At 35.0% G+C, this 12,150-nt stretch overlaps 1 protein-coding gene across 4 annotated transcripts in view; it reads left to right on the top strand.

Annotated features, from left to right (window-relative positions):
- LOC149799567 (beta-1,4-galactosyltransferase 4-like) overlaps positions 1-12,150 on the top strand; it is a 54,507-nt gene that overhangs the window by 36,468 nt on the left and 5,889 nt on the right. For 3 of the 4 annotated variants that reach the window (XM_089958900.1, XM_089958898.1, XM_089958899.1), the window contains 3 exons: positions 3,785-3,907; positions 5,545-5,649; positions 8,808-8,967. In XM_089958900.1, coding sequence (XP_089815026.1) covers positions 3,785-3,907; positions 5,545-5,649; positions 8,808-8,967 — 388 coding nt within the window. The remainder of the gene's footprint in view (positions 1-3,784; positions 3,908-5,544; positions 5,650-8,807; positions 8,968-12,150) is intronic. The other variant, XM_089958901.1, reaches the window with a different exon arrangement.

The following is a 12,150-nucleotide window of genomic DNA, read 5'->3' as shown; positions in this document are numbered from 1 at the left end:
TTCTACCATTGCCAAAGTGTGTGCATTAGTTCATGCCCGAGAATAAACTAGCCTCTGTATATCAATCGTCACTATTCAACAAAAGCTATGTGTTGAGTACATTACTTGTGTAAAACACAGTTGCATACGAAATGCAAGAAACTGTAGTGGAGAAAAGAACATTGGATCGCGCTTTTGTAAATGGATGGGATATTCAAAATTCGTATATCGTGTTCTAATTTCAGAATGTTTATTCATTTCTCAGAGTCCAAAATGAAAGAAATGTACGCAAAAATTCATGAAGGATGGAGAGTCTGGAAAGTCAAGGACATCAAATGATAAAAATGCAGAAACTCAAAGCCGGTCGATGTTTAAAATCTGATCCAGAGTTTCTCAGCGTTGTCGAATATTGCGATATTGTGGATATTGAATTTTTGATTTGACGAGACAGGCAGTTCAGAGGAAGACTAATGCTTACATGCAGTCGAAGAATGTAAAGGAGAGCACATATATTACAAGTCTATTGTCTTAAATTAAAACTACACAGAAACATACGAAAAGCAGAAAGTCTTGTGACTGTTGAAGGCTAAAAAAAAAAAACATTAACATTATTGTCTGACATCTGAAATATTCTATTATTCTACACTGTGCAAACTTAAAATGTTTAAAATGTCTTGTATTATTTAGGGAATTTCAGAACACAAAATACAACCTGAAGGTTAATTCTGCATCATCCGTTCTGAAAGTGATTGATCATAGATCATATCGTCAAAGTTTGGAGACACTGTATCTTCGCCATTCCGTAACATTCTGATTGCAGGACCTTAGTGGTTCAGGATACCCAAATGCAATCGGCTTAAATGTCACACCATGAAATTCAGGTAGATACCATTTCGTGTGTAGAAGGAGTTCCTTGCGAAGATGATGTAATTTTGTATGATAATTATAAAACACATCTTGTCATCTTTGATGATACGCTAGGAGAAAGCGAAGAGGGAATGAAACTTTGGTTTACACGACAATAACGCCATCTTAATACTAAAATGTATTTACTTTATTTTTTTTTTTAAATTGACAAAGTAAACCACATCTTTTCGTTACTCTCGATGCGCATTATATAGTGTTTTATATCTCATGATCAAGTGTAGTCCAAATAGTTAGAAAAATCTTAGCTACATTATGCTTATAATGAAGCCACTCAAATACCAGATTTCAATTTACTATTCGTTTTGAAACAGGCCACTCTCGATTATTTTAAATTTCGTACAAATTTGTTACACGACTGGAGTCTATACGTATCATCGGGAATATCTAAACTGACCTTCAAAACAAAAAAGTATGTCAGCTTCCTTTTTATAGCTAAAAATTGGAATGTCTTGTTGGTTCTTACCGAATTCAAAGATCAGACGCGAAAACATGCAGCAAATCATTCCAAACTTTCATCAATATGTTTGTGACTGTTATGTGAACGTTTTAAATGGAACGGTTAAATGGAACGGTTCATTTATCCAAGATATAGAAACACCAATTAAGAAGGCATCGTCATGCTTTTGACAAATAGTGAGAAAGAAAAAGTCAACCAGTCAAAAGAAGAGTACTCGTTCGTCGATGAAGCATTCTAGCCTTGCTGCTGATAGGAACATTCTTTAACCTTTCTGCTCTTTTGCAAGGATCGAGTGCTGGACATAATTTAGGCGAAGTTGTGAGAAGATGAACATAAACAACAAACTTCAGAGACATTATATTATATCGTTTTGAAACCTACATTTGGATCTTTTGGAAACATGAAAATTAGGTTTATCCACTGCCACAAGTGATGTACATATATATATATATATATATATATATATATATATATATATATATATATATATATATATATATATATATATATCACTTCAAAATCCTATAAATTTCAATTGTATTTTCGGAAATGTTATGTACCGTTTGTATGCGAAACTCGAAAAACGTTCTAGTTAGGAAAATGTTGAACCTATAAGCGTGACTCGAATTGCTATATGTGATTTACACGTAAGGAATAGCCCCACTTAAACTACTGGGCAGAATTTAACAAATACATTTCCTGGTGTTTCAGAACGCTTCAGTTAACGTTATTGGTCTCCATTGGAGTTTCCATCCTTTTCCTTGCCGAGACATTCTTATTCCTGCAGTGAGATATAGACACAAAAGAAAAGCTCAAGATCCGTAATATTATGCACGCAGGACTGAGTGTCTTCAGGTGGTTGGCCATATCTCACACGAGACGAATAATTTTAATTAATTTTAATCCCCAATTAGCTTAATGTCCATATGTGAGCTTAATTCATGTTCGGTCTGTCCGTCAGTTTTGCCACAAAGGGTACGCAAGTGCATTCACTAAACAGTCGCACATGCCCGATTGTTTGAACCCAACTTTAATCTAATATCATCGTCATCATCAGTTTTAACAGTCATCGTCGACCAGACAACATAGAAGAATGACAGAATAAAGTTAGAAAGCTGTGCACCACTATGAGATTCTTTGAGAGAGTACAATACCTCCTGGACCAAGTAAAAGATATGTCATGCTACCCTAAAATCTGTTATCTGAAAAAGAAGACAGGCCCTTTAAAATCGGTGATGGGGCTCCTCCGATAAATGATGGAAGTGGATACAGCCGACATCAAAAGAGCTTGGAGAGAAGAGAAGAAGGCAAAGGTGTGTGGGGAAGAGAGAGGTTAATTCCGATACCACTAAGAAACATGGATGTTGTTGCAGGAGAGATTGAAGGAACGTAAAGATGACGAATGGTAGCAACCACGACAACAGTCTCTCATTTCTGGAATAGAATACTAGAAATCTGATGCAAGTAAGCCTGATTTTAGGCTCAATATCTCCATCTGAGGGCCTACGCTATTAAATTCCCACTAGTCACCGTAATCGACAAACATCTTAAATCCCCATTTGTCGCTATAAAAGCCAATGTGGGAGTAACGTTAATGCCCGTTTTTTGGATATATCGTACCACATTACTAGTATAAAAAACATTTTAAAAAAATTAAATGTTCTAAGACAGAAAAGGCTGGTACAGACTTGAAAATTACTTAAATGGCACAAAAGACAATCGGGTAATCTACATATATATTTTTAACAGGCTGACCTAGTTGCAATTGCTTTGATCATACGGTTTCTGTGCAATCGTGCCAATGCAAGTTTTCGTAGAGAAAGTTTAATTTTGCAAAGTAAAAAATTAAAAAGTAAAGGAAAGAGATAAAGAAAACTTTTATTATGCCGGATCATCAATCTGAATAGGTAATCTGCATGTATGTGATGTTCTGATTCCTTTCTGTTTCTGTTAACGAAACTCCCTCTAAATCACTTAGTGGAAATTTATGAAATTTGCTAGTAATCTTCTCCATGTGTTAGCCGTGCGGAAGAGGGATAGTATTCTTGGTTATCTCCACTGGGGTCCATGATAGGATGCAAGGTAAAGAAATTCATTTATAGAGATATTTTCAAATATTCAGTTAAGCACACTATTGCAAGTTATTATATTAGGAGGGCAAACCTTAAATTCAGCAGATTTCAGATACTAGTCATTGTGTCACGGTCTGAAAGAAGGAATAACAAAAAGAGTAGAGATTTACCTTGGCAAACAATGGAAGTAACCCAAGGTGTTAATTCATTTTTACTATGCGAATAGTTTATAGAAAACATGATGGCGTCATGTAAAGTAAAATAAGAAATATAGTTTTATTTCAGTCGTTGTGGGATTTATCAATATAGTTGCTCACCTACATACGTATGTATTTTTTATTTTTCCCAGTTTACCGTATGATGCATACGTGAGTGGGGTCATTGCCTTAACAGATAGTCAGTACAAAAAAGCCAACGGTTTTTCCAATGTTTACTTTGGATGGGGAGGAGAGGATGACGATTTTAATATCAGGTACACCAGTCTACATATAATGTGAATAGAGATACTACCATTCCACGAAGCCAAAGGTATTCGAGTAAAGAAAAGTGAGAACAACTAGTCATTTTGTCATATTTGCAACTAACCCGAATTCTAGAATGTAATTAGAAATAATTTTTTTTTAAATCTCTGTGTACGGGTTTCCTCAAATGATCCCTGACTTTTGGAAATCTTCAATGTGTAAAAATACACAATTGCTGTAGCTGTTAAAGAGTTGGTTGATGTATTCTTGTTAAAGTTGAAATTACTTTTTTTAAAGTTACTTGATCCTTTCATTTCTAGATTGTTTCTATACACTAACCAGTTACAATCTTGGATCCATTTTATCAGTTGCAGCAATTAATTTCTCTACAACAACAGAAAACATCAAACATTATGATACGTTATTCAAAATGTATTGATATAAAAAGGTTTTATATATTTCTAATTATTAAAAGGTTTTATATATTTCTAATTATTTTGGCATTGACTGATTAATAGTATTAGTAATAGTAATAGTTGATGTTTGTTCTTGTTGTTGTAGTAGGAATTGTATTTTTGTAGCTTTCTCCTGTAACGTTAATTTAATAATATTCATTTTTGTCACAGGCTATGTAATGTATCCAGGATATAAAGACTAGAAGCGAAAAATAACTAATGGATATTTGTGTTCCTAATTCGACTCAGTATGTACCATTAAGCAGTTCTTCGTTGTCGTACTTCAAACTTGCATCCTAACTTGATTACTTTCAAACATGTACACAGAAAATAACTCTTTATAGACATGTAAATAATTAATCAATTATTTTTGGTTATTTTGCTTCAGTTTTAACAACTTCATTTTTATTGTTTATTTTATGTTTATTTCGTCTATGTGGCAAACTGAAGATATTGTCAACAGTTGGCAAAAGACAACTTTGTTAAGGATGAGTAGGAAAACGTTGTGTTATGTTGTTTTTATTAAACCCTTTGCCTTTTTCAATATTTTCTGTCCCACTCCTTAATTTTATTTTCTAGGATTTGTCCTTTTGGAATTTTCCCTGGAAAGTTTGACCAAAATGATCTAATCCGTTTTAGGCCTAATTTGGTCAGTACCTAAGTTAGGTTCAATACATTTCAGATAGGTACTTAACATAAAATACCCATTTCTCTGTGCAACCAATATATGACCCAGAAGTCCATTAATGATCTCCCCATCCACTGAACACCACCCTAGAACCAACACAAAGAGATAGAGGATAGGTACCTTACGAACACTCTCTACATTTTAAATTAAAACATACTCATCTTGATTGTATTCCACGTTGAAAAATGACTTTTCCGTCAAAAAGGAACATGCAATTTGGTAATAATAGATATAAACAGTTTTAAGTGCTTTTAATGAAAGGCATTATTGACTATATCATGCCTAGCAAATGGGTGTTAAGTGGACTCTGGTATGAAACCCTTGACCTTTGATAATGGCTCGGATGATGTAATAACTGAGCTAGCACGGTTCCAGCTACATGTATGTATGTATACATGTATGAAGATGGTCAGTGTATATATGTATATATATATATATATATATATATATATATATATATATATATATATATATATATATATATATATTCATGTATTCATTTCAGGGTTAGAAAGGCAAATATGAGGTTTGAAAGACCGGAAAATGACGTGGGAATTTACATGGGATTACCACACAAGCGGGACTTTAGTAACCCGATGAATTCTGCAAGGTATCTCTCTCTCTCTCTCTCACTCTCTCTCTCTCTCTCTCTCTCTCACACACACACACACACACATACACATGAAAGCCCCAGAAAAAAATCGAACGGTTAGGACGTGTAAGAAAGTCTTCTTGTGGCTGGGTTACTACAGAAAACTAAATTTCGATTTTTAGAGAGTTGTTTGGTTAGCAGTGTTAATTATTGGTAATGGGGTTCGTACGGGACTTAAGGTTGCTGTTATATTTCATTATGGCGTCATACCGGAAATCATATGTTGAAGTGGTCCATTGACGTACATGGATATGACACTGGCAGTGGGGTCAAAAGTGGTTATGGCGTCAAAAGTGTTTATCAGACCAAAAACTGTATGGGGCCAAATGGGAATGGAAAGTTAAAAATATTATTATAATCCAAGCACGCCATTCCAATATATCACATATACGATGCAAACACACCACATATCCAAGCCAGTATTAGCGTATTAATAACCATTTAAATACACACCCCTACAATCCAAACACTCACCCCTACCATCCAACGAAAAGGGTAGGAAATGTTGATACACACATACGTACTACGGCACAAGAGGGAGTACGATGTAAAAGAAAGTGACTGAAATAGGTATACATACTTTCACATACATACATACAAAATATACTATCACACACAATGAGTATTTAGAAGTAGTTATTGACACACTAATACACTCTTATATACAAACACTATTACAAGAGATGTGGTTAAATTGTGTTTTATGTCTCAGATGTCAAAACAAAACGCATTAAAGATATCAGGAGCCAAAAACGATTAGTATCTCTCGCTCTAGTGATCTGGGTAACATGAAAAGGACCGTCGCATTTTGATAAACACACTTTATCTCCTCTTTTTGGGTTCTAAGCAAATTATGGTTTGTGGTAACAGTGAGTATTACAAGGGCTCATTATTTTAATTCACCCAATCCTCTGGTTTTTCTGCTTCTTCTTGCATACACTCTCTTTCTCCTCTCTGTCTCATATTTTTAGGTTGATCCACTTTGCATAGAGACACTTTTTTATTTCATATCCTTGACCCAAGCCTCCTTGATCGTTGTCCCCTCTTCTTGCATTACGTCTTGTAAAACAAAGTCTTTGGCTAATTATGGGGGGACATCAGCCTTATTTAGATGGATTTTTAGGGTAGCAATACATTCCTCTACCATACCCATGAGCTGTTCCACTCTTTCCATTAAGTTTATATCCTCTCAGTGTTCTGCAATGTCGACTACTAATTCTACTTATCTGTTCGATCATTGGTAGCCAGACTGGCGAACGCACCGTTTTGTATGTGAAAAGCACTGACATGAAAGAAAACATCTCTCCAAACTAGAGAAGCGGAAATGAACAACCACTTTCATATATGCAATTTAGAATACAATATCAATAGAAATCACGCGGACTAAAGAAAACTATTTTCTTCTCCTTTCCATCATTAGGTTTGAGATATTTATGACACAGTACGGTAGTAAACGTTTAAGCATACACTTTATAACCACAAACACACTGTCACACTAGGGTAGTAGAGTTTGTTTTACTCGTCAACATAGACATATACCAACACAAAACACACATTTGGCAATTATTTGAGTCGTGTATCTATTTTCTTTAGATTTGGGCGGACTTTAACAGGACCATTTTATCTAGTACAGCTAATGTTCACGCATCCCGGGTCTAGCAACAAGAGCAGCACATCTGCTCAGTCTATCTGCGTCACAAGGATTGATGGAGATAAGTAGGGATGACGGAAGATGCTTTGATTCACTGTCCCAATCTTCTTTTTGACGGTGTGTCAGAGTGTGCTGTATCAGTGATGGTGGTGTTGGTAGTCGATGAAAGTGACCCTGTTAGTGGGGGCCTCTTCCGCTCCACGTTCATTTGCATCACCCAGTCTTACATTTAGTTGACTGGAGATTCAGTTTGGGTAGTCATACTTCTCCCTTTCTTAATTTTTTGATATGGTATTGTTGGCTTTACTGTTTTATCGACATGGATATGTCTGGGTTACTGTAACATAGCACTGTTTGGTGGTAAACTTCATTGTGTCCACCATATGTTTTTTCCTGAAGACTTCCCCTCTTTTCTGCCTGCCACATATGTTAGTCCGTCAGGACTTCGTCTTCCGACATGGAGAGGACAAACTGGTTGGCTAGTTTGAAGTGCTTATTGGCCGTTTTTACTAATCTTTGTTGAATGGTGCTCCTTCACCAATTGCAGGAGGTAATCAACATATTCCAGGTGTACTAGTGTTTGCGTAAACCTTCCAGTGCTATTGCCACTCGTCTTCTTTTTCTTCTTCTGTCTTGTCTGGATAAAGATGGGAGGCCAGATTTGTGAACGCACCGCTTAATATGGAAAAGCATTGACATGATGGAAAACATCCCTCTGACTCTGCTCGTGGATGTGAAGGAAAAACATGACCAACATCGATAGAGAGAAATATGAAAGATCATGTTCGTACAATTTTGTTTCGGTCAATATAAAACAAAAAGGACAACGACATTTCCTCCTTGAAAAATCAACATGTTTAATAAAAGAAGGAAGATTTTCTAACTCAAAAACCAGGAACACAAACAATATTAAATATTAATGTATGTACCAGATTGACAAAGTTATGAAGTCAAATTTGACTTCCATGCATCTAAGACACTGCCATTTTCCGATCAATGGACACTCCGTTTCTGAAATAAATGCAAGAGATAAGCACGATGTTATGAAAACTATCTTTCCATTTTATCATCATTTCTATAGTACTCAAGATCAAAACTGATGAAGTAAATATACATAATATTGCCCACACCCCATTGAATTTGATCTGTGTTATCTCACATCATTGAATTTATTGCATACAACATTTCTTTTCATAAATGCAATGCTGTCTTCCATAGGACGAAATCCATTGGAATCTAAATATTCCACACTGTGATCGATGGGAACGAAGAAGGCTAACCAGTGGGTTCCTGGTCCTTGACCTCTGGTTTGATGATATAAGCTTGCACCTGTTTAGGTCTGTGATGTGGAAGTAAAGGAAAGGAAAGGAAAGGATATAAGAAAATTAAAAACAATATAACTTGTCGTAACATGAATAAGATTGATTGTTTCTATTGATTAATTATGGTTCAATTTTTTCTGCAGGGTAGGAATTTTAAATGCAGCGTCTGCTAGACAAAGCAGAGAGGGGATAAACTCGTTTTATGAAAATCAACATAAGATTAAGTACAAACAGTACGCCATAGAATACCGCCAGTATTATACATGGGTCCTAATAGGTGTAAATGAAGCAGCAATTATCAAGGTAAGCGAAGTCATCCGTCACAACATCTGATTAATCTTTCAATATGTGAATAAATACATAGGGACCAGTTGTAAAAGTGAAGGGTAAGGATATTGTTTATAAACACACTAATATACCCTTATATACAAACACAATTTTTATTATAGACATTTGCTCATTAGTAAATGACAATGCACCATACGTCCTCTCGACCCTTATTTGTGTCGAGACCAGGGGATTGGAACCAATGCCCTAGGCCATCAGATCCAATTTTCGCTGAATTTTCACTGTTTTAAGAGAGGTAGTTTCATGAATATAGCGTACAATCAACTCTCTCTCTCTCTCTCTCTCTCTCTCTCTCTCTCTCTCTCTCGATAGAAAGGAAATGCTGCAAAATAACATACTAGTGAATAGCAAAGTCAATATGTATCTTTCTTAACATAAAAGATAATTTCACGTTTTTCACACAAGATGGGTTTACGTATTTGATTTCATGATGATATCACTAAAAATAGGAGCATTAACATTACCCTGCAATCAATTTTATTTCACGGTGCCTGTAACCTTGTGTGTATGGTTTTAAATTACTGACACAAAAGTATTTAATATAAAGTTCAGTTGTTTGTAAAACAAAATAGCTATCTAATCTGGGAACTAAGTAAAGGAGAGAGAAAGAAAATTAAAATACTGGATTGAAAAACCGTTAATTAACAATTTTCCTGCACATTACACAAGTAAGCAAGAGAAATATTTCCCTACAGAAGGAAGTGCGTTTGTTACGTGGATTACCATTGGCAGCATTATGTCGTTCTTCTAAATACGCTTGAAGAGAGAAAGTAAAAATGACAAAGAAATATGATGTAAACTACCCTTTCAATACCTCACCAATACGTTAGAGCCTCAAAATGTGCATACTGATGGGGGAAACGTTTTGTAACAAAACACTTAAGTTTTGCTGCAGAAGAAATAGAGCAAGGTATTTTCAACTTTATGTATTGTTTAAATTGTACATGACAATAGTTTTGTATAGCAATAATGCATACAACTGAGTGCATGACAAATTATTATGGTTTTAAATATTTTGATTGGTAATGTTAGGTGGGAACCTAGGCAAACATTCTTTTATTCGGGATGTTTCGCCAAATTTTAATTGTGAAGATCCAAGTGTGATCTATTTTCATCCTTTTTCGCTTTAACTGGACTCATGGCTATCGTTGTTGATGAATTACATCGATCGATTACAGCTGGTAAAACTTCCACCTTCATATATGTTTGTATTTTGAGTGAAACACTTCTACTTTCTATACTTTCGAGTTTTTCTTAAAGTCTTTCTGAAACAGATACTTTTGGCCCCGGTAAGTTGAAAAGTCCTTGCCCTCACAATCGACTAATTGACAACAAAACCGTTAAATCCTACAATTCAAGTTACCCCTTACTTCTCCCAACTAATAAAGAGATGAAACTTGATTTTTTTTCTTGGAGACTGAACAGAATAATTATATCTGAAAGAGATTCAAATTAACATGCAGACATTCCAATCGATTAGATTCGGGTACTGAAACATTTTCAGCATGAAGAGATGGTTTCTGCAGCTGAATTGTTTTTAATGTTGAAAGTTTAACTCATAATTCACCAATCAGAATACTGAACATTATTCAGGTATTTCATGCAACGGATACAGCTTTGGCGGTTTCGAAACCAATTTATTTATATTCTTTCCTTGACCAAATCAATAACACCAAAACATTACTTTAATCGTTATCGCTCATGTTTGCTAGACTCGATCTCTGTTAAAAATATGTGCTCTGAGAATTTGTTTCATACGATAATAATCATGACTACGAACAATGCACGATGTAAAAATTGATAGATAGAACAACACATTTAGTCGATAAAATTCAAAAAGGTATAGATTCTCATGGCATGCCTAGACTATACGTTTACCATGTGTAGATGTGCAGATTAAGTGGAGATTTATATCGTAGACGTTCCTGTTACTGATGGTTTTGTTGGAGTCTTTTCTTTAAATATTGCTGCAAAAATGAATGGCAAAAATTAATTGCAACTATTAATAGATTTCTACGAAATTGTGTTGATAATGATATGCCTAAAATGCTGGAAACTAAATTTTGATGACGTGATCTGGAAGGAACAATACATGATCCATAATTGAACAGAGAGGTCATATTAGAGCTAACAATGTCTTAGATCTGCAAAAGCACATTGATGAGAGCTTAAAAATGTTTTAGACGCACACAAACTTTTAGAAAGATTTTGAATAATGTATATACTGTCTTAATAGGCTTGTAAACAGTATATGTGTGTGTTTGAGTAAGTGTGTGTGTGTGTGTGTGTGTGTGTGTGTGTGTGTGTGTGTGTGTACGTGCGTGTAATACAGTAAATGAAACATATCATGCACATACCTGCAATTAAACAATTTTGTGACATTTACACTGAAAACTATAGGATACCCCTTACTTCATCCAAATTTAAATAAACTGGAATCAGTATCAAATTATGTTGTTGGTTAATGCTGTATAATAAATGGTCTCAGCAGCAGTCATGGCCCGAGACCAATTGTCTAGTATTTAAGATATAAAAAACTATATGTTCAAGCTATTTCTTCCTACTAGAGATCGTGAAATTATATACAAAATGATAATACCAGAGATGACGTAAAAGCGTTGATGGCACCAGATAAAGGTCCATTTACTACATTTTTGAACGACTGGGTAACATTACTCGGAAACACAGTATTTTTGTATCATGAATGGTGCTTTTGTTCCATACGCTTGTGCTGATCGTTACGATGACAAACATGATTTATGTCATCACGACAAAACTTAATAAGCCACGAAACGCTAAAATGAACCCTTTATATCAACCTTCTAATCATCTTTTCAAGTTCTCTTCACATCAGTTCCACGATATAATCCGAGCTGTGGAAAACAGATTGTAAATGATATGTGTCATGAATTGAGAATGTTGATATCAAGGAAGATAATGCCGAAAATACTAGTACCGCAGCTATACAGTTTTGTGGTGTATGGAAAGAACTTTAGAATACCACTGACTTTCATATACAAACCGATCATCGTCCGCTGTATGCTCTTCCTCAAATTCAAGATCACACTTGCAAAAGCCTGTCGGGTGTTAATGGAGGAATCTAAGACTTCGAATTGAATACCTTTGACTTCTGTACTA

The sequence above is a fragment of the Sinohyriopsis cumingii genome, chromosome 5 (genome assembly GCF_028554795.1).
Source record: "Sinohyriopsis cumingii isolate HCF-2022 chromosome 5, ASM2855479v2, whole genome shotgun sequence".
Classification (NCBI taxonomy): Eukaryota; Metazoa; Mollusca; class Bivalvia; order Unionida; family Unionidae; genus Sinohyriopsis; species Sinohyriopsis cumingii.
Note: the sequence above shows the minus strand (reverse complement) of the source record. Positions and strands in the feature narration are given on the sequence as shown.